The sequence below is a fragment of the Brassica rapa genome, chromosome A02, assembly GCF_000309985.2.
Source record: "Brassica rapa cultivar Chiifu-401-42 chromosome A02, CAAS_Brap_v3.01, whole genome shotgun sequence".
Taxonomy (NCBI): domain Eukaryota; kingdom Viridiplantae; phylum Streptophyta; class Magnoliopsida; order Brassicales; family Brassicaceae; genus Brassica; species Brassica rapa.
In genome coordinates this window covers 22,999,704-23,022,957 of record NC_024796.2, presented here as the reverse complement: position 1 = coordinate 23,022,957, position 23,254 = coordinate 22,999,704, and the positions used below count along the sequence as shown (strand labels likewise).

The following is a 23,254-nucleotide window of genomic DNA, read 5'->3' as shown; positions in this document are numbered from 1 at the left end:
AATTTATAGAGTGCAACTTGTTCTTTAGTTTAAGAAGCTGAAGTATGGTGGACTAGAGCATTTATTAGTAATGCATTAATATTTACATTGAATATAATTAGATTTTACTCTATCCATCAAAACAGATAAAAATTAGAACAAAAATCTTCATTTTTACTATATAAGGCAAACTAATGAGTGAAATATTTTGTTTTATTTTTATTATATTTTGATAGGATTTCTTTCTTCCTATGTTAGTTATTTAGAGCTATAATTTAAATTTCATTTTCTCTTTAAGTGAAATATATACAATTTATAATTTCAAGTGATTTTTAATTAAAATAACAAATTGCATACTATTCAAAAAATTATTCAAAAATGTTCTTTCAAATTCAGTTTTATTAAACTTTTAATATTAAAATGTATTTTAGAAGATTTATGCTTACGAATATAAAAAAATTAAAATCACATAGTTGTAGATATCATTTTTAAATGGAATTTTAGATTGTTTTAATTAATATCATAACATTTTTAGTAATCAATCTAAAATAATTATAACTAGTTGAAAACAAAATCACTTTAAATCTTTCCAGATATTATATTAAATAGCTCTATTTATTTGTTGACAAAAAAAAAGTTGACAAGAAAGTAGCTCTCTTTATTTATTTGTTTTCATTTTTTCAGTTCATTGTAGTTATTTTAAATTAATTATGTTGCTTTTATTTTACTTTCACTGTAAGTAATCACAGTAGAAATCTCGTCGACATGTAAACAGTACCATCAGCTTTATGTTTATATTATTTAAAACAAAATCACTAATAAACTAAAGATATAAGATTCCCAACAAAAAAAAGATAACTATAATAAGTGTGAAGGAAAGTGGTGGTTGTTAGGTGGTTCAACCAAACGCTGCCAACCCCCTTAAAACGGCGTTTCATTCATAACGTGTGTGTTTTCTCGAACAGTAACTAGTGTGTAATTACGGGAAAAGGAAGTAAAGTCATTTATACAGCTGAAAGTTGAAACGTGGTGACACTTCTGTTCTGTCAATACACGTGGGAGGTGCATCGGGAAGACAATTGTTTTTATTGGTTACTGTGGGATGGTGAAGTCACCGGGTTTTTCGGTTCCCGGTTAAAGCTATTATCCCAACAGAAACCCATTGGTCCATTGTTAATTTCACTTTTTGTTTTAAATAAGTGGGAAGAGTTAGGTTGGGTACAATGATTAGTTTTGTGAAGTCAGCGAAAACGAAAGTTGTACCAATGTGGCTCGGTTTCAATAATTCTTAAAACCTGTTAAGTTTAGTTCCGGTTTATCTCCTCTATAACCGACTTTGACCGGTTCTGCTTGGTTTTTACTTTTTAGTTTTCAAAATCTCTGTAGTAGTATATTCGAAATTCGAGTGGACCACCCCAAAAATAATTATAATAAACAAAACACTTGCTGTGAGGTTTTTAAGAAAATTGTATAATTAATGTAGAGAAACCCATTTGAGTTGTAAACTTTTCCTTATTTCTTGAAAAATTATAACAAATACCACATTCGTAGTATCATTTTTCATATTTACACTAATCACTATTATTTTCACTTTTAATGAAGAATAAAAGACATTTATATATCTAAGGTTAACTAATATAGACTTAGGGTTTAAAGTTTAGGAGTAGGATGGAGGTTTTGGAATATGAAATTTAGTATTCTAATAAACATATCAATAAATATTTTAAAAAATATAAAAAAAATTTAAAATAGTTTCAAAGATAACTTTTGATTTTCAAAAAGAAATTTTTTAAAAAAAAATTCAAAACAAAACTATAAAAAATTTGAATTTGAAAACATAAAAAAATTACTTTTATATTTTTAAATAATTATTTATTTTATATATATATATATATATAGTGAACAAAAGTATAAGACTCTTTTCCACTTAATGAAGAATGTATTTTTGAAATTTCCCCTTATTTCTTTGTATACCAAATTAATTATGTATGGTTAATCATTTAGTTTAATCTCTTATCCTAATTATGTTTCATGTTATTTTAAATAATATAGAATAGTGTAATGTCTAATAATTAATTATGTCAAATATTCCTATTTTGCTATGGTTTATTTTCCTAATTTTCTCTTATGATTTTATTTCTACTTTTTTCTTAAAGCGCACATACTTTAAACAAGCAAAAATAAAATTTATAGATTCAGAGTTGAAATTTTTTTATGTAATTTGTAGATTTAAAATCACAGGTGTGCATTTGATAATGTTCAACATAAATTAATATGTATGTCATAATTAGGAGTGTTCAATCCGGTAAAGCCGAACCGAAATTAAAAAAAACTGTTTTGGATTTAGTAGTACCGAATATACCGAATGAAAGTCATTTTTAAGAAACTGCGGTATATAGACATGGTTTGGTATATAAATTGATCAAATCGAATAAACCGAATTAAAATATAGTAGTATAATTATATGTAAACTATATAAGATAATTAAGAATATATTTACATAATGTACTTTATTGATATGATCTTCATATTTAAAATTTTTATTTTCGTAATTTAGAAGTTATGTTTCGTTTTTATCAAATTAAATAAAACAAAAATTTTACCTTTTTGTTAACAAATATGTATGTTAATATTTAGTTATTTATAATATTATGGATTACTAAGTTTTATTATTTTTATTCTATAAAAACTATTATATTATTAACTTAATATTTTTTTACTAATTGTTTTAAATAGTAAAGAAAAAGATTATTTAAAACCGAAATATCTTCACTTTATATAAAAACCGACATCTAGTAAAATTCATAAAGTAAGATAAGTAAATTTATGATTTTTTGTATAAAACCGAATAAACCAAAAACCGACGATATATAAACCAAACTAAAGCAAAGTAAATATGATTTTAATATGGTAGTTATTTTTTATACATCAAAATATTAAAAAACCAAAAAAAAATCAAACTGAAACCAAACCGATATGCGGATTGAACATCCATAATCATAATTGTATTTAAATCTGACATCTAAATTAATAAAGTAGAAATGGAAAACAAAAAAATTCAACACTAATATATCAATTATCAAGTGTCATAGTGTGTGTATCTACTCTATTAAAATATAATCTTATTTTTATCTACTGTAAAAAAAGTTGTTAGACCAATCCACTAGAAACTTAATATATATTACTTAATATTTAAAAAAATCGAAAGGATATTATTATCCTACATCGTGGATATTGTGAATGTGATCTTAACAATAGTTTGTTAAATATTATATAATTAAATAGTAAATACATTTATTTGAAAGAAAAATATATCTAGTTTACATAATCTTAGGTATATATATATTATATTTATTGTATACATATCTACATAAGTTTTTGCATCTAAATACATACATAATATTTTGGGATCCCGTGTTTTATTTGAAACAAAAAATGTTGTTATAAGAATATAATAATAGTAGAACATATGAAATTTTTTAAAATAGACTATGAAAACTATATATTGATGAAGGTTTAAATTATTGTAACAAAAAAGTAAAAATTCACCTATATTTTAGTTATATTATATATAACATTTTTTTAATAAATTCAGTTACATTACTATTATTTTAAATTTTGTAATAAAAATGAAAACAATATCCGTGCATCCGCGCGGCTTAAAATCTAGTTTTTAGTTAAAATTGGACTAAGCCTATGTCAATATTTGTTTTTCAAATCCACCGAGGAATAACTGAATAAGTTACCTACTACTCCTTCCGTTTTTTAATATAAGTTGTTTTAGAATTATGCACATAGATTAAGAAAATCATTAATTTTTTATATTTTCTAAACAAAAACATCATTAATTATTTACATAACCACAAATCAACCAATAATAAAACAGAAGGTATATTATCATTGGTAATATAATATTAAGTGTTAATAAATTTTACATAAAAAATCAAAAACATCATATAATTTGAAACATAAATGTTTTTCTAAAACGACTTATATTAGAAACAGAGGCAGTATTTTGTATTGCTAAGCTTATACTATACATATTTATGTGTCTGTGTGTTTCCTCGCAATTGCTTTATATAATTATTTTATGAAATACATACATATGCATATTATACTATATAGGCTATTATCCAGTTAAGAAGCAAATCATTAATATATTATATGCATTATCCAGTTAGGATGTGATATTTTAGATAACATTATTAGTAAGAATAAAGTATTTTTGTTTTTAGATCTTTGTGATGTGGGTTATGACATGTATATGCATTTCGTATATATAATATGTAAATAAGTTGTGACTTAGTCAATCGACCATTAGGTGGACCGTCAACTATATATCATATAGTTTTCGATAGATTTACAGATGTACCTATGTGCCATGTACTAATGTTTATATGATAATTAACGGATGTGATGGTGAAACTAATAATGATTTTTAGGAAAGAGATATTCAGATAACAGTTGGTTGATAACTAATAAGGAAGATGATGCGCGATACATCATACATGCATATTCTGGCCACAAGTCAACCCTCTTAGGCTCTGACTAATCGCACCCTTGCCAATGTTTTAGATGATTTTAAAACACTGGTTGTCGCCTCGTCGGTAGTTGCTACCACTATGTATATGCGTTTAAACAGTTACTCATGTCATGTCTTACAATTACATGCAAGTACTTGACATTTACGTTAATTTTAAGAGATTAAATGGGGGTATATCGTATCCCTAAGACGTACGACGGGACCAACACACACATAGTGATAGTGACGACCAATTTTTTGATGGATATATATAATCTTGTAATCTTTTACGCTAAATGAAATTTCAGTGATCAAACAAAAAAAGAAGATAAGATACATCTATAAGTACAAAAGTATATTTCATATCTTTGGTACTTTTACTCTTATATTACTTTTATTATTGATAGTCTTATCATCATCATCAACATTATAATAATCTGGTATGGTATAATGTGTATGCTAAGTAATATGCTAAGTATTATAATTTCCATAAATGTAATACGATTAAGAAAATTAGCATCGTCTTCATGCTATTGTTCTGGGTGTACAACATGATATATGAATGATATATCCTATTCCAATATCACTTTTGGAAAAAAACTAGGATGCTATATGAATTGATGCTCTTAACAATTTTAAGTTCTTGCAGCTTAAAATATATAATAATCCCAGTGATGATATAATATAGTATATTAAAAAATCATAATTTCTGAATGATTTGAAATGGTCATATGATTGTCTTCAAGTGGTGATAGAAAAAAAATTAGTATATTAAAATGACACGTTATGGTGGTACAATAAAAGATATAGTATCGAAAATAGCATATCAGTTATTATTCTACAAAATAAATATCAAAAATATTAACTGAACATGCACAATAGTTTTTATAAAATCAAAAATATATTGTTCAATGGTTAGAAGATGATGGCTTACTATTGAACGCAATTTAACATGCTTTGAACTCAGGTTCAACCTGCTTCCAATCCAATCATAAATCTGACCAAAAAAGTTATGAACTATATGAAGAAGTTTGATGTTCTTTAATGTGTTTCAAACTTTGAATTAGAAAAATTATGGGTCAAATCTCTTACTAAAAAGGAAAAACATGGTAATTACAAGTGTTTGTGTCTTTCCGCATATTTGTCTGTTGCTTTCATAATTTTACAAGACAATGACCAACATATCTTTTCACAATTTTAGTTGACCGCCTTTTCTCCTTAGAACCATTTGTTTGACTAACTTTTTTGTATTAACTAGAAGATAGTCTAGATTTTAATACTTGATTAACTCTTTAAAATGGATATAACTAGCAAATAGTTCATTCGCCAATTTTCCAACAGGTCAAAAGCTTAACACTAAAACTGCTAAAAGTGATTAAAATAAGTTATCCCTGATTTGAATCTATGTTTTGTGCAAAGATTGATTCCATTTTCTTTCTTTTTTTCAAAAAAAAAAAAACAAGATTGGTTCCATTTATCAAACTGTATGGCCCATTTAACCAGAGTTTTGCAATTTTATCTGTACAAATGTTGGTCTCTCTAGATTTTTGACGTAGGATTCTCATCTTATAAAGGATGGTTTCATAAAACTGATTCCAATCGCATATTAGTTAGATAGAAATGATCAAGTAGATTCTATTCTTTTGCTTTACGTTTTGATGTCAAAAAGAACCGCTGACATCGAATAATGTTTAACTGCCGTCACTTTACCCGCGTTTTCACATTATTCCTAACCAACAAAAGAAATTGAAAAAATGGATTAAAAATAATTTGATAATAATATAACAAAATGGTGAATATTGGACAATTAAACAAACTGATAGTCCACACAATCCACACAAAAATCAAAGTAGTACTGTGTTGATGACGGCCGCAGCACATACTTTATTCTCATTATTAAATTTAAAACTTAAATCATTTCTGACCAAACTATATGAAGAAGTTTGATGTTATTTTTTCGTCAAAATATTAACATCTAATTTCAAATGCGATAGTTTCTAAGGTTTTTGTATATTATGAGAATAATAGTAACATTTCTAGTGACATGAAAAATAAACGGACAAATTATTATTTGGCTATTAAATAGTGGGTTCACTTATAAAAATGTACCGTTTTGTATAAAACAATTACATGAAATTTTACATGAAATTTTCTTGTTATAATCATGTCTGACAATGTTAAAAAAAAGGTAGTGGGTGATCCCTTCCTAAAGAGAAAATGTGAAAGTCTGGATGACGACGTGACGTGTTTATCTAAATTAGCAGTAGATTCGAATTAAGGTTTTTAGAGATCCACAGAATGTCTTGTGCCATCCGACTATCGAAACATGGTTATGTTTGACAATATATATAGCGCTCGGATATGTTCCCTTGTATATGTGTGATTGTTATTATCGAATTAAAATTTAATTAACGAGAATAATAAATACACGTAAGTTTTTTTCTTCCATTCAAAGAACTATATACACAAATTCGTATTAGGTTGATAATGATCAAGAACACTGAACTCGCACCAAATTATAGCAAAAGCCAATTCGTTACCACCAATTTTGAATATTTGTCTTTAATTCAACGGACAACGTTACTTACGTGTCTTCATTTTTTTTGTTCAACACTTTCGCGTCTTCATATCATAAAACTGGCATAAGAAAACTATGAAGTTGTTTACTTGTTTTAATCATCAATGGCCAGAAATTGAGTGACACTTTGAAGGCCACATATCTCTACTTGTTAGCCTAAAGACAAACCAAACCTTTTCGTTCGCCACAAAGCATAAAGAAAAAGAAAAAAATGAAATAAATTTAAATCTTTGTTTGTTTTATTTCTCTATCTTGATTGTTCAGTATGAACAAACGATCAACTTAGGGAGGTATGAATGTAATTTCTCTTTGAGAAAGAGGCCAAATATGAAACAAGTAAATATGATTGCAGATATTCGAGAAATAAAAGTGGTCGTAGATGTTGGGCCTAACTGGCTCAGTCTCTCTACTAAATAGAGCAGGCCTACACTGGAATCATAGCATGATTGTTTCTCATTTTCTTGAGATAAAAATAAAAACAAGAAATTATGATGTTTTTGTAGAAATAGCCTTAAAGTATTTATGGATCATAGCTTGTTGTCTAGCGGTGTCTAATAGAATCCATTCAATAAAATATAGTTTTTTTAACAACAATAAAATATAGTTTAAAAGCATATATGCTGGTTACTAATTAAAAGTAGTCCAAACTTTGATGAAAACTATTCAAACGATTTGCCTCATCTGCCCCATATCATCTAGAGACCATGTATCCCCCCTCAAAGACAATATGGACTGCACAATGAATTTATATTAAATACTAGGGTCGGTCCGTCATACGGGCGGGATATACTTTACTGATGAACTAAATTATTATTTTTATATGATTTTGTGATTTGTGTTTTAAGTTTGAATTTGAAGAGATGTGTATGATAACACAACAAAAAAACATATTATATTACATAAATAGTATCAGAAAAAAAAATGATACCAATTTGAAACACTTATTAATAAATGATACAAAATATTAATTTTAACATCAATTATTATAATTTATGTTGTTATTAGCTTATCTTTGCCTATATTAATCTCTGTCAAGCAAGTGAAGATCAATTAAAAGATCTATTGTATTTTCATATACGTGTAAAAATATGCAGTTTACTCTAAACTAAGAATAATTTTTTTTATTGTTTCTTTTGTTCTTATTAGAAATCAAAGGTTTGATAAATTAATAAAAAGATTTTATTTTTTATTTAATGTAATTATTTTGATCTTTAGTGTTTGTTATATCTTTATTTTAAAAGTAAGTAAAATAAAAATACTTGTCACTACAGTTGAAATTCAATACAAATTATGAATTATTTTTCATTCTTATATATTTGTTTTTGAATGTGTTGATATTTTTTATACATTTTTAAACTTATTGATTTGGATGATGTGAAAAATGAATGAAAATATACAATTATATAATTATATAGATCACGGCCTAGGACTCGAAGAATGAATAAAAAAATACTCATATGAATAAAAAGGAAAATACTCTTGGGGCCTAGGATGTTATGTTGTTAATGAAAAATCCTCTTGTCTAGTAGTTTTACATAGTTTCTTTGTTTATTCAACTGTAATTATGATAATTTTATAATAAGTAAAATAATTATTTTCGTACAAAATCTTGGATTATCTTTTTTCTTATGAATATTTTTATAATTTATGTATTTGATATTATATTATTAATTGTGTGCTAAAATTTTGTTTTACATTAACGTCAAGTGTTTTGTTAGATCTAAAATAAAATATTGATCAAAAACATATTCTGTATTAATAAATATTTTACCAATAAATTTGGTTTAAGACAATAAGATGATGAAAATGTCGAATATTTAATAAACTTTTAAAAATTATAGTGTTAAATTTTTACACAACTTCTCTTGATAAAATATCATCACGAAAATAAAAGATTCAGCTTTATTAATTGTGTAACATTATTTTTTTGTAACTATTATATTCATATTGTATTAGTTCTAATTGTTTAAATCCGAAATAGGAGGTACGGTTGGACGAAATGTTTTTCAAATGTGTCAACGCTCTGAGTTTTTTTATTAGGTTAGCAGATGTCATTTGTCGAGAAGAGAGTATACATGTTATGTGAAATAGACGGCAAAAAAATATGTTATGGGAAATGTGTCTACGTTGTAGGAGTTTAATCTGATCTTGTTTTAATAATTTGTAATTGTACTGTGAACTTTCACGTAATGTAATTTATTTTGAAAGTCTTTCCTCAAATCTCCCATCAGGTTTCAAAATTTTAATGGCAACAGGGGTGTGATCAAGTATGCCTTACTGGTCTGTATCCCCCTTTTCTTACTTTTCTGTTGCTAGCTCGGAATCTGTTAGTGACTTCTTCTGTCTTTTCTATATAGTATCTTCTGTACCAGATGTTCTTTTTTTTTTTGAACAATTGTACCGGATGTTCTTATGTGCGAAAAGCACTAAATGAAAGAATGTACTATATTTTAACACCACTACCCCCAAGAGTCATCATCCCATCTTCTAGTTTACCAGTATCAAAATTTGGACAGCTAACGAACATGAATTTCTTACAACTATCAAAATTTCACATGGAATATTTTAAATTGATATTATTTCCTATGGACGGGTAATCAAATCATCAAAATAAATACATTACAAATATTTTATTCTGTTTTCAACATAAAATTTTTGACCAACAAAAAAAAATTCACTTTAAAGTAAATTATTTTTCATTGTTTTTAATTTATTTTCCTTTTTTTCAACTTTTGAAATCATATATTTGTTTAACCATTAAAAATATGTGAAAATGTAATGTTTCACTGTATTGTCATTGTTAATTGTCATTGTTAGTCCTCTCCCGCCTCCTGAATAAAGCAGCATTGTCGTGTAGCTTTGGTTACCATCCTACTTGCTCTGAGGTTAATCTTACACACCTAAGCTTTGCAGATGATATCATGGTTTTTACTGATGGTAATCCTAGCTCACTTCAAGGAATCTTTGATGTTTTGGATGATTTTGAAGCACTCTCTGGACTTAAAATAAATCCGGCTAAATCATCTATCTACATGGCTGGCAGAATCACTCAATCGTTCCAAAATGAAGTTCAGCGTCTCTGCATTCCCGCTGATACTCTTCCTGTCCGGTACCTGGGGCTCCCTCTCACTACTATATCAATGACTCGTGATGACTATGAACCTCTCATAGACAAGATCAGAACGAGACTCCTGTCTTGGTCGAGTAAATCTTTGTCGTATGAAGGCCGACTTCAACTTATAAACTTTGTGATAATGAGCATAACAAATTTCTGGTGCTCGGTTTTCAAACTTCCTGAAAGATGTCTTGAAGAAATTGAGAGAATGTGTAGTGGCTTTCTCTGGTCTGGTACACCAACCTCGAACACGCAAGCCAAAGTAGCTTGGGATGATGTCTGCAAGCCTAAGTCAGAGGGGGGACTTGGAATCAGACGTCTGGCTGACTCGTCTCGGGTCTTTGCACTGAGCTTAATATGGAGATTGCTTACTAACTCAGGCTCCCTCTGGGTTGCTTGGACACGGGCCAATCTTCTGCGTCGTTGCTGCTTTTGGGATGTAAGTGATCGGTACGCAGGCTCTTGGATTTGGCGGAAATTACTGAAACTTCGTGGACAAGCCATGGCGTTCCTCCGCTCAGAGATTGTAAACAGTAATAATACTCTGTTCTGGTTTGATAACTGGTTAAACATGGGGAGACTACTTGATGTTGCAGGAGATTCCGGAAGGAGAACACTGGGAATCACTCGCTATGCAACGGTCGCCAATGTAGCTTCTTCTGGACAGTGGAACTTAAGACGATGTCGTGGGTATCACCTACGGGCGATGATAGCACCCATCTCTTCTGTTCCGCCACCGGTCGAGGGTGCAGGAAGCGACCGTATCCTCTGGCGACATGCTGATGATGATTACAAAACTTGGTTCTCCTCGAAAAGAACTTGGGAGCAAATCCGACAATGGAGCAATGAAGTGAACTGGTGCGCTCTGGTTTGGTTTCCACAAGCCATTCCTCGTTTCTCATTCATTGTGTGGTTAGCTTTCCGAAACCGGCTTTCAACAGGAGATCAGACAAGACTGTGGGGTGAAAACCAAGCTTGTCGCCTCTTTGGAGAACCGAATGAGACTCGCGACCACCTTTTCTTTGCTTGTCCATACTCATACACCATCTGGACAGAACTTACTAAAGCCATCTTGCCACGCCCTACTCCTGATTGGAACTTCACGGTGACAACACTCCTTTCTCTTAAACGTAGTGCTGTTGATATGTGCCTTCTTCGTTTGACATTCCAAACAGTTATCCATGGAATTTGGTGCGAAAGAAACAATAGGAAGCATAATACTACATATCGTACTGCATCAGACCTCATTCGCATAATGGATAAAACCATTAGAAACAGAGTGTCCTCCTTACGTTTCAAGAATGTGGTTTTCTACGGAAGCATGATGATTAGGTGGCTGGAGCGAAGCATTTAGAAAAGGCTCGCAAGTCTCGTATCCAATTCAAGTTTTATGCAAGTTTTGTAATCCTACCAAATATTCAGTATTGTAAACATTTTTTCTTTTGTTAATAAATAAATTTAACATTTGAAAAAAAAATAAATATTATATTTTGACTAAAAGTTCAAGTAAACAGATTAGAAACAAAACTTGATCGAACCAAACCACATGAATAATCTAGTTTTCATAACATAGCAGCTAATAACAGAGAAAAAATGTAGTAAACCAGGTTGGTCAGTGTCTAAAATAAAAAGAGAGATTAGTAAATAAATAGAAATAAAAGGATCAGAAACGAAAACAAAAACTGATTTAAAAAAACGCTTTTTCAATGTCCGTCTCACTGTTTCCACGATTCACGCCTTGACCATCCCAATTTATCGTAGAGAGGAGCTCTGAGAACGATTCGCTGAGAGAGAGAGAGAGAGAGAGAGAGAGAGATGAGTTTCCAAGATTTGGAAGCTGGAAGAGGAAGATCGAGGAAGATCAATGGTGGCCGGCAAGATTCGACGCAAGCCGTGGCTTCGGGAATATTCCAGATCAATACCGGAGTTTCCACGTTTCAGCGGCTCGTTAACACGCTCGGTACTCCCAGAGACACGCCCGAGCTCCGTGATAAGCTGTAATAATAAGAATTCTGAAAATTCAAATTTAATCGAATTGATTTGTGGAAATTGAAATTGAAATTGAATTGTTGATTAGGCACAAGACACGGTTGCATATAGGGCAGCTTGTGAAGGACACGTCAGCTAAACTTAAGGAAGCTAGTGAAACTGATCATCAAACTGGTGTCAATGTAAAAGTTTTAATCTTTCTTCTTTTTTGATTTTATGTGAATCTTATCAAGTAGTAGTTTTGTTGTTAGAGTTAGTGTTTGGTAAATGTGTAGCCAAGTAAGAAGATAGCAGATGCTAAGCTTGCAAAGGACTTTCAAGCTGTGTTGAAAGAGTTTCAGAAAGCTCAGCAAACTGCTGCTGAACGAGAAACTGCTTATGCTCCTTTGGTGCCTCCTTCTGCTCATCCCTCTAGGTAACTAGGTGCTATGTTAAGCTCAAGTTTTGAATCAATAAGTAGAATTTGAATGTGATGATATCATGATCAAAAGCATCAACTTTGTTAACTGTTTTGTCTGGTATACTCCCTCCTTTAGAGAGCCCTCTATTTTCTCTTCCATCTAGGTTGTTCTTGATTATATGAAGCAAAAGGTTTGACTTTGTCAACTGTTTGTCTGGTTTTACTCCTTTCAATTCGCTCTTCTGTATAGTTAAAAAGTTGTTTTCATAGACGATGATGAGAAGGTTTATGTTGTTCTTGGTGGTTTCTATGTCGATCGGTTAGAGTTACAAGTGTTATGAGTTATGGTTTTAATGAATCGTATTTTCTTATCTGTCTTTGCTTGATATGTAGCTATTCAGCGGGTGAAGCAGATAAGATCTCGGAACAGCGGGCGCAAGTTATGGAGTCGAAAAGGTTGGTTGGTGCTATCAAAAGAAGCATCTTTATACACATCTCTATTCCTTTTGTGATGCAACTAACCTTCCTCTTGTTTGATTGTTTTGCAGGCAGGAGCTTGTATTGTTAGACAACGAAATTGCATTTAACGAGGCTGTGATTGAAGAAAGAGAGCAAGGGATACAAGAAATCCATACTCAGATTGGTGAGGTTAACGAAATATTCAAAGATCTTGCGGTTCTGGTTAACGATCAAGGAGTCATGATAGGTAAAGGAATCTATATAGACTCAATAAGAACATCCCCTTTAATTCAATAGTTTTAAAGAGCTCACTTTCTTGTTTTTCGCGTAGATGATATTGGTACTCACATTGACAACTCTCGAGCTGCAACTTCACAGGGAAGATCTCAGCTCGCACAGGCCGCAAAAACACAAAGATCAAACTCATCTCTGGTAAGAACATCCAACACTTTAGGAACCTTAGGGATGGGTTTAGGCCACACTCTAATGGTCTTGAACTTGTTTACACGCAGACATGCTTGCTCTTGGTGATATTTGGCATTGTACTCCTGATCGTGATAATCGTACTCGCAGCTTGATTTTGGAAACCAAGAACAAGTTTTATCTAATGTGTTCATCGATCTTAAAGCATCAATGAGTGGAATTTAAACTTGGTATATAACGTAATTTGCAGACAAAACGTAGAAGTTGGGTTTTGTATTCGTTTAGTTTGGTTCGGTTGTAATATAGTGCGTGCGTGCGTGCGTGGTTTTGTTGTCCAAACTGTGTTTGAGATGAGTAAAAAAGTCTGTTGCTTGTGCGTTCTCCTATCATGCAAGAGATTGGTTGTGAACCGGTTTACAGATTGCCCGAATGGTATTGAGATTTGAGAGGAAACAAAATTACAAAGAAGACCAAAATCCAAAAGCTGATTCATGACTGCTTTGTATTCTTACAAGTTTCAGCTTTGTATTCTCTATCAATTTACTAGTTCATGAACTCTATGACCTAACCAATATAATAATTTTATTTTTACTCTTTTCAAAATAATGATTTTTATTATTAATATTTTTATTAGCTAAAAAATTTAAAGTAACCATCCAATCAATTTTTTAGAGAATGGATTCTAAAATATTGACAATAAGGTTAAGTAAAAATAGTTCGTTTAACATATATAATATGAAAATATTATAACAGAACATTTTGAATAAACTTGTCAGTAAAATATAATTAATTTTTTTTTTTGTAAATTTTACATATTTGTTAAGAGATCTTTGGTATTATTTATTTAAAATGGTTTTTATTTCAATAACTTAATTAAATTATTCTACATTAGTGTCTGTTAGTCAAATTGCTATGGTAATTAGGAAAAGGAAAACTTGTTAGGAAATGCACGGTCAAATTTGTGGTAAACCAGAATTTATGGGATCGGAAAGACACACATAAAATGGTTAAGAGAGTGCGGTCAATGTTGCCTATGTCTCCGAACCTACTACAAATTTTTTATTATCAACCTGATAATTTTACAAGCTCTCAAGTCTCAACTCACACCCGATCCCAAATACTTTTTTTTACAAAAGAAAAACTATCTCACGAGAAATATTTTGTTTTTTTCTTCTTTTTTTTAATTTAAGGTATGATTTTGTTCAGTCATCCCATCCGATCCTTTAAAAATCTTGACCTTTGGTGATAAGTCTCAGATGATTGAAGTGTATGAGATGAACTCAACAACAATGAAGTTCAGAATCACAGACCAAGCTACACGAAACAGGGTTTTCCGCCGAGAAATGTGGAATCTTGCCGGGGTTCCAGTCGTCATGACGCAATGGAAGCCGTTTGTTGAAGAAGAAAAAACAGAGGAATCCATCCCGCTATGGATTCAGTTACGAAACGTCCCTTTAAACGTGTACTCTTGGAAAAGTCTTAGCTTTGTGACGAGTCCAGTGGGTGTACCTGTGAGACTTCACCCGGACACAACACAATGCAAGGATCTAGAGGTTGCAAAAGTTTTTAAAATATTGTAGAATAGAATTGTGTATCTCATTCATTAACCCACGATGTGTTTATATACAACATTAACATCCTTATCTAACTAAGAATAGGAAAGTTAGCTAAACATAAGCTCCTTAGAATTAGGAAAGTATCCTTATCACATTACTCCCCCTCAAGTTGGCAGTGAAATTTGTTGAATGCCTAACTTGGACAGCAAGTGTTGAAATGTTGGAGCCGGTAAAGCTTTCGTCAGAAGGTCTGCGGGTTGATTCTTGGTTGAGATGTGTTCCATGGTAATGAGCTTGGCTTGAACAGCATCCCGCACAGTATGACAGTCATTTTCCACATGTTTAGTTCTCTCATGGAAGACCGGATTCTTGGCAATGTGAATTGCAGACTGGCTATCGCAGAACAAATGCATCGGTTGCTGGTGGGAGAAACCAAACTGTTGCAGGAGACGTTTAATCCATTTGAGCTCGCAAGTTGCGTCAGCCATTGACCGGTACTCTGCCTCAGCAGATGAACGAGAAACAGTCTTTTGCTTTTTAGTCTTCCACGAGACTAGAGAGTCACCAAGAAGCACAATATAGGCAGACAAGGAGCGTCGAGTAAGTGGGCAAGCCGACCAATCAGAATCACAAAACGCTGTGAGATTTAAATCAGGTGACGAAGACAGCATGATTCCCTGATCCGCACAGCCTTTTAAGTACCGTACAACCCGCAACGCAGCCAGCCAATGCTCGTCGCGTGGTTGCTGCATAAATTGAGAAAGTAGATGAACAATATAACTCAGTTCAGGACGTGTAAACGTCAAGTAAATCAACCGCCCAACCAGACGTCGATAACGGCTAGGATCATCCATAAGTGGTCCTTTAGCAAGTGCGAGTTTATGATTCAGTTCTGTAGGAACCGGAGATGGCTTAGCACCCAAGAGACCACACTCTGTGATAATGTCTAACGCATATTTTCGCTGAGAAAGAAAAATTCCTTCAGGCCCACGAGCAACTTCCAAACCAAGAAAATATTTCAGTTTTCCTAGATCCTTCATCTTGAAGCTCTTGTTAAGATACTCCTTGAACCGATGTATAGTAGAACTATCATTACCCGCAATAATAAAGTCATCGACGTAGACTAGTATATGAAGACATTTATCGCCATCAATAAGAGAAAACAGAGAATAATCCTCATAGCTCTGTTTGAAACCAAATGCCACAAGAGTTTTGCTAAGTTTGGAGAACCAGCAGCGCGGTGATTGTTTCAGGCCGTAAAGAGACTTACGCAGACGACACACTTTTGATTGATCATCTGTCTTGAAACCAGGAGGGAGCTTCATGTAAATTTCTTCTTCGAGATCACCATGCAAGAATGCATTATGGACATCCATTTGATGAAGTTCCCAACGTTTAACTGCTGCAATTTTTAAAAGAAAACGGACAGTATTCATCTTTGCGACTGGAGCAAACGTATCCTTATAGTCGCTGCCCTGTTTTTGTCGATTACCATGCGCAACCAGACGAGCTTTGGGACGCTCTATAGTCCCATCAGCTTTATATTTGTTCGAGAATATCCAGCCACACCCAATAGCCCTTTTTCCTGGTGGCAGGTTGGTAACGTCCCACGTATGATTGTCCTCTAACGCAGTAACCTCATTCTTCATAGCCCCATTAAAACGTTCATCAAGAACTGCTTCTTTGTAAGACGTCGGAACATAATCCGAGGTAATGGTAGCGAGAAAAGCCTGATGAGCAGCTGAAAACGCAGGAGTAGAAAGGTAATCATCAATAGGATACAGCGACTTACCTGGAACCGTAGTCGAAGAGCTCTGAGTAGAAGAAGGCGAGACGTGAGAGGGGGGTGTCGCAGAAGCAGCGTGTGTAACAAAATTTTTGAGTAGAACCGATGATTTCTTAGTCCGGTGACCACGACCAAGTACTTCCAGGAGCCCTGGAGATTTTGAAGCGTGTTCCAGTTCGTCAATAGTGGACGTTACATTGGGAGTAAGAGGAGGTAAAACCGTTGGTGAAGAAGGTGACGGCGTTTTGGGTGTAGAAGGAGGCTCAGGGTGAGGAGAGGTAGAAGGCTCAGGATTATGAGAAAGGGGAGTAGTAGAAGAGTCCGGGTTCGGAGAGGTCGAAGAGGTTGGAGGTTCACGGCTAGGAGAGAATGTAGTAGGATGTGACACGGCAGGAGTAGCAGGAATAGAGGTGATCGGAGGTATAGGTGAGACATCTGGTGTCTTACTCCCCCTTGATTGTAGAGTCGGAAGTAACCAGTCATCCATCGAGTTATCTTGCATACGAGGAGGAGAAACATATTCTGTAGTTCCCATACCGGGAAACTGATCTTCAAAAAAAACAACATCCCTGCTTATAAAGAACTCATTTGTTTCCAAGTCATATAATCGCCATGCCTTTTTACCAAACGGGTATCCCACAAACAAACACTTCCGACTACGTTCACCAAACTTGTCTTTATTTCTTGGACGACAGTGTGCATAAGCTAGGCATCCGAATACACGAAGAAGATCATAAACCGGAGGAGCACCATGAAGTAACTCATATGGTGTTTTACCATCAAGAACCTGTGAAGGTGTTCGATTGATGATATGTGCAGCAGCGAGTATGCTCTCTCCCCAGAAGGTGATCGGAAGTTTAGACTGAAAAAGACATGCTCTGGCGACGTTGAGGATATGGCGATGTTTCCGCTCAACTCGCCCATTTTGTTGTGGCGTATCAACACAGGATGTCTGGTGTATGATCCCATTATTTCGAAAGTATGTTTTGAGAACCATAAATTCTGTGCCATTATCAGACCGAATGATTTGAACTTGATGCCCGAACTGTCGCACACTCATTGCGCAAAAGTTTTGTAGGAGATTGGCCACTTCAGATTTTTCAAGCATCAAATATGTCCACACAGCACGTGAGAAGTCATCAACAATAGTCAAAAAATAAACTGCGCCACAAGAAGCTGGTGTACGATATGGACCCCAAACATCACAATGAATTAAAGAGAAAGGTCTAGAAGCTTTATTAATACTATCAGGAAAAGTTTTCCGAGTTTGTTTGGCTCGAAAACAAACATCACACTGACTAGAATCAGAAAAATCAATCTTGAGAGAATCAAACACCGGTAGAGTAGATAAAACTTTATAGGAAGGATGTCCAAGACGACGATGCCATAAAACTGAGGTAGAAGGTGACGACTTAGCAGCTCCATGGACACGTGCAACTTTGACTCCCGTAAAATAGTACACCCCCTCACGTTCCTCACCTGCTCCAATCAGAGTCCTCGAAAAACGGTCCTGTAAAACACACAATGTATCAGTAAAGATTGCAATACAACCCGTCTGCTTAAGTAACTTAGAAACTGATATCAAGGTGCATGTAAAATCCGGCACATAAAGAACTCCATGTAGAGAATAATGTTCGCTTAGTACAAGCGTGCCATGTTTAGTCGCATGAGAACGGCGACCATTAGGAAAGGTAACTGAGGAGGTAGGTATATCGTAGACATCTCGAAGTAATGATAAGTCACCCGTCATGTGGTGCGAGGCACCAGTATCAATAATTACATCAGTAAGAGTTGTTTTACCCGACAACCGTTCGGAAGACAAATTGCTCTGCTGATTTTGAAGTAGAGAGATTAAAGAGGCAATCTGTTCGGAGTTGATAGGAGGAGTTGTATGTGCTGCATTCGCACGCCCTCTTCCGCGTCCCCTGCCACCAGTCGAGCGACCACCACGACCCCCACGATTACCAGACGAGGAGTTATTATGTCGTTGTTGCTCGTTGTACCAGTCGGGAAATCCATGAACAAGAAAGCATTCAGAGACGTCATGCCCACTACGGCCACAGTGTGTGCACGAACGAGACGGATCCCTGTATCGAGGTGGAGCAGAGTCCGATGAGATTGTAGAAGAATTCTTGGACCCCTCTGTTTTAATGGAGAATCCAAGTGCATCCGAACGTTCTTCTTTAGATCGTGTGGTGACCATATTTTGTTCCTCACGAATGACACGCGAGTAGACAATATTAAGGTCCGGTAATGGTTCTTCGTCGGTAATACGAGATCGGATAGACTGAAAACGAGAATCATCGAGGCCAAAGAGAAACTTATGAACTTTGGCATCTTCTTTTTCTTTTTCAATATCCGCCGCTGCTGCACACGTACATGTACGTGTACTTTTCAAGTTTTGAAGTTCTTCCCAAAGTTTACTCAGCCTTCCATAATAGTCGAGAACAGATTTGCCATCTTGTTTGCAGTTAGTAATTGCATCCTGTAGTTGATGAATACGAGTTCCGTTTTTAACGGAGAAGCGGAACCTCAACGTTTCCCATAGCTTGGAAGCGTCAGGAACATGAGTCACAGTAGAACGCACTTTTGCGTCAATTGATGTGCGTATCCATCCGACAATCATAGAGTTCGCAGCAAGCCAGCGTCCAAGGTCAGGATGATCATCCGCTGGTTTAGGAATTGTTCCATCAATAAAACCAATCTTCTGCTTTGCTTGTAGAGAATTACGAAGTTCCGTCGACCATTCAGGATAATTATCATGAGTAAGTTGAACAGATGTAATCAAAGCCCCTGGATTGTCAGAAGGATGTAGACGATAGGGAGAAACTTCTGTTGATGCTTCTTGGTTTGTTGCAGTAGAATCAAGAGACATCGTGAGTTTGTAGTATTAGAAAGAGAAAAATAAACGGCAAGCTTAGAAGTTTAGAAGAAAAATTTAGGTTAGATCTTTTAGCTCTGATACCATAAAATATTGTAGAATAGAATTGTGTATCTCATTCATTAACCCACGATGTGTTTATATACAACATTAACATCCTTATCTAACTAAGAATAGGAAAGTTAGCTAAACATAAGCTCCTTAGAATTAGGAAAGTATCCTTATCACATTAGTTTTCGTTGGTTTTTGCGGGTTTCTAAATATTGGGTTTTTCACAAAACCCAAACTAAATTTTTTCTGGGTCACATGGTTTACCGGTTCAATCGCGGGTCCAGGTCGGGTTTCAAAACAAAAACCAATGTTCCCATGAGAGCATAGCATGTAGTTAGTAATTATTATAATGGTTTCAACCGGTGATTTCAAACGCTTCAGCGAGATAATGTAATGACATGTGGCTTGTGTGTCAGTGTGTGTCAGCTTCATATATGACGATCAGGGATTGCTTGCAATTGCAAGAGCATGTGTTTTTGACGTTTGGTTTCTTCTTCTTAGAGAAGCGTTCAGGTGTTCTGCTCAGAGAAGAATTAAGAAGAAGAAGCAAGTAACCTCACTTCATCGATGGTTTTCTCTGCTTCCACCATTTGATTTTGCCGAAGATAAACGTTTTCTTGCTGTTTACGGTAAGTCCTATGTGTCAGCCCAATAAAAAACAAGTGAGCCGGAGAATAAAAAAAAGCCCAAAATAACAGATTAAAATTAAAAAGGTCCATAAACAATCAATCAAAACGAGGAAACTAATTTCGCGCTGCCTCCTTATCTCTCAAGTCTCAATATTTAGTTTCACTTGCTGTTTCTCAGACTCTCTCTCTTTCTTTCTTTCTTCTCCAAGAACCCCCTTTCAGATCGAGTCTTCGACCTGTGAAAGTTTCAGAGAATGGACGGTCTTCCTGATTACGTAAGATTTGATCGACCAGTGAATCTCTTTCAAGGTTCATGAATCCGTTACGAAGATTGATTAAAGCAAACTCTTTCTTCTTTATTTGCTCTGTTTCAGTATCGTGCGATAGTAGAGGAATGCATTGAAAACAACCTGACCAAGGATGAAACTGAGAGATATGTAGAGGAAGTCCACCAAATCCCAATTCAAGATACCAACCGAGGTAAACTCCATGTCACCAAAGCATTAATGGGTAACCTTCATCAATGATTCGAGATTCTTTATTTGTTTGTCTAGTTTGGGATCATCTTGAAAGGACGAATCCAGATTTGTTCATAGCATACCATGCAAGGATCCGTGAGCACAATGCAAGGATGCGTGAGCGCAATGCAAGAATCCCTAAGCGCGTTGCGAAACGTACGCAAATAGAAACCCTTATCTTTTCTTGTCGCACAAGTTTCGTTTTTTGATTAAGAATCTTTTTTTTTTTGACTGGTTTATAGTCATCAAATAGAAACAGAGCTTATTTTTTCTTAATTGTCTTGTGATTGTTGCGTAGCTTCTTCACCACCAGAGGTAACTTCCGCAAGGAGACGTAAAATGCGTGGGACTAAGAAAGAATACCGTCTATCTCCTAATACCACCAGAGGTAACTTCACCAATGCGGATGCCCTTATTGTCGCCGTAACTAAACGTGTCCTTGTTCTTTGATTTTCTCACTCAAAAAACTGTTTGTTGACACATTGTCTTTGCTTCTTTTAGCATTGTTGACTGCTATAAATGTCCCGGATGCATCACCACAAGAAGCTGCTTCTTCTGCTAATGCTCTAGAGAACCAAAACCTTCAAGCCTCCCAGCAGCAGCCAGCTTATCCCAGTGATTAAACAAATACTCTCAGCTTTCCTCTCTGTTTCTCTTTTTTTTGTGCCTTTTTCTTGAATCTCAAACGTTATGTGTGTTGGCTTCTTTTTACAGACGACTTTTGGCAGCAGCTTTTGAGTACTTTGGGTCAGATAAAGAGTAACACACAGTATTTGAATACTTTGGGTCAGATTCAGAGTAATACAGACCAAATGCTCAAACTCTTGACCGATGGACATGGATTTGGACCACATCTTTCTGCTGCGCGATCCTCCAAGAGACAGCGAGTTGGAGAGGCAGAAGAGAGAGGTAAAAATGAAGAAGCAGAGAAGCTGCAGCAGAAAGAGGAAGGTGACGATAATGAAGCAGAGAAGCCGCGTGAGAATGAGAGAGCTGGCGATGAAGAAGCAGAGAAGCTGCAGGAGAATGAGAGAGGTGACAATGAAGAAGCAGAGAAGCTGCAGGAGAAAGAGGAAGGTAACGATGGAGAAGCAGAGAAGCTTCAGGATTAGATCTGCCACAAAAAAACGCATGGAAAAGTTCTCACGTAAGCATAGTTATTGATTAACAGAACATATTGCAAAGACACATTACTTTCTTATTGTCATCCTAGACACTACTACTAGGCACTAGCTACGCTGTTAAAAAAAACATTGGAAACATTTTATTATCTGTTTTTTTTTTGCTTGGCCTCTCTCTCAAGGCTTTGTGTTGTTGTTGGTCCCAGACCCGAAACTGTGGAGAAGAGATAAACATGTAACAAGTTCAAAAATACATATATCCATTCTATCAAACCTCAGTCCATTTATTTATGTGGCCAAATATAACCAAAAAAAAAAGAGAAAGCAAAGCACAAGTGTCTTGTGATGCTTATTCCTCTGACAAGATACCCAAACAAAAATCCAAATGAGAAGGAACCATATGGCCTAAAGACTCGTTGAGCCAGGCATTCCAAACCATGGTAACTTTCATTTACCATTACAATTTCAAACCAAATGTAAAATCCGTTTTTCTCTGGAGCTATTATTGTTCAGACCCAAGTTGAAACAGTAAATCCATTAAACCTTGTTCATAAACTTCCATAAGAACGTTGAAAGTCATTATAAATATGTACTTAACATGTCAAGTATGACCACATAAACCCTTGCAAATTTCTGTGTGTTTGTATAATAATATTTAAAAATTGTGACAGTAACTTTCCTTCAAAACTTGCAAGTTAAACAAAGTTGTTCCAACCTTACACTGAGGTATATCATGTTGACATAAAACGATACATAAACGAAAAGTATCAAAGCTAAGAACGAATAAAGAGGTTCGCATTATGGTTGAAACAGAACCTCCTAAACCCGTTTTGGTTCCTTCTTCTGTCCTTTTGTTGTCCTTTCTGAGCTGGAGAGTAAGCTTCAGAAGGATTGTTCTTTCTCTTTGATGGTGTTGCGTCAACTTTGACTCGAGAAATACGTAGTTCTCTGTCTCTAAGCTTCAAATATCCTTTCTTGAGTACCAGATTTGCAGCTTCCTATTTAAGTTAAAAGGACTAATCAGATCTTATAAGTTTCAAATATCTCCTTTGTGCCTTTCCTGAAACTCAAACCTTGTCTGTTTTTCTGTTTGACTGAATCTCAAAGATACCTTGATTTTTAGGGTTTATTTCACTCTGCGGAGATTGCCACGACGTTTCAGCAAAGAAGAGGAAAGCGAGGGAGCTTCTCGGCTAGACAACAGGCTTGCTAGGTTGCGTAGCAAGAAAGACGAGTGAAACTAAAAG

At 34.4% G+C, this 23,254-nt stretch overlaps 2 protein-coding genes across 4 annotated transcripts; both read left to right on the top strand.

The window, feature by feature from the left end:
• The first annotated feature begins 260 nt into the window (after positions 1 to 260).
• On the top strand, positions 261 to 13,845 carry LOC103853750 (syntaxin-22). Of its 3 annotated transcripts, XM_009130660.3 has the most exons (7): positions 11,913 to 12,191; positions 12,272 to 12,365; positions 12,459 to 12,598; positions 12,977 to 13,039; positions 13,132 to 13,289; positions 13,374 to 13,474; positions 13,555 to 13,845. In XM_009130660.3, the coding sequence occupies exons 1-7, from the start codon at positions 12,010 to 12,012 to the stop codon at positions 13,618 to 13,620; spliced, it is 804 nt and encodes a 267-aa protein (XP_009128908.1). In that variant the 5' UTR covers positions 11,913 to 12,009; the 3' UTR covers positions 13,621 to 13,845. The 3 variants fall into 3 exon arrangements, 1 of the variants encoding a protein (XP_009128908.1); XR_004455534.1 differs by lacking the exons at positions 13,132 to 13,289; positions 13,374 to 13,474; positions 13,555 to 13,845 and adding an exon at positions 261 to 9,008 and having other exon boundaries at positions 9,108 to 12,191; positions 12,272 to 12,598; positions 12,977 to 13,033; XR_004455533.1 differs by lacking the exons at positions 13,132 to 13,289; positions 13,374 to 13,474; positions 13,555 to 13,845 and having other exon boundaries at positions 261 to 12,191; positions 12,272 to 12,598; positions 12,977 to 13,033.
• Positions 13,846 to 19,836: 5,991 nt separating this feature from the next.
• On the top strand, positions 19,837 to 22,387 carry LOC103853749. The gene is made up of 6 exons (XM_033285551.1): positions 19,837 to 20,643; positions 20,743 to 20,848; positions 20,923 to 21,042; positions 21,185 to 21,274; positions 21,388 to 21,501; positions 21,601 to 22,387. The coding sequence occupies exons 1-6, from the start codon at positions 20,623 to 20,625 to the stop codon at positions 21,996 to 21,998; spliced, it is 849 nt and encodes a 282-aa protein (XP_033141442.1). The 5' UTR covers positions 19,837 to 20,622; the 3' UTR covers positions 21,999 to 22,387.
• Positions 22,388 to 23,254: the final 867 nt, after the last annotated feature.

Coding starts and splice junctions, on each gene's coding strand:
- LOC103853750 (XM_009130660.3), top strand. CDS start 12,010: ATGAGTTTCCAAGATTTGGAAGCTGGAAGAGGAAGATCGAGGAAGATC. Junction 12,599..12,976: donor CCTTCTGCTCATCCCTCTAG/GTAACTAGGTGC, acceptor CTTGATATGTAG/CTATTCAGCGGGTGAAGCAG. Junction 13,040..13,131: donor CAAGTTATGGAGTCGAAAAG/GTTGGTTGGTGC, acceptor ATTGTTTTGCAG/GCAGGAGCTTGTATTGTTAG.
- LOC103853749 (XM_033285551.1), top strand. CDS start 20,623: ATGGACGGTCTTCCTGATTAC. Junction 21,275..21,387: donor ATCTCCTAATACCACCAGAG/GTAACTTCACCA, acceptor TGCTTCTTTTAG/CATTGTTGACTGCTATAAAT. Junction 21,502..21,600: donor GCAGCAGCCAGCTTATCCCA/GTGATTAAACAA, acceptor TTCTTTTTACAG/ACGACTTTTGGCAGCAGCTT.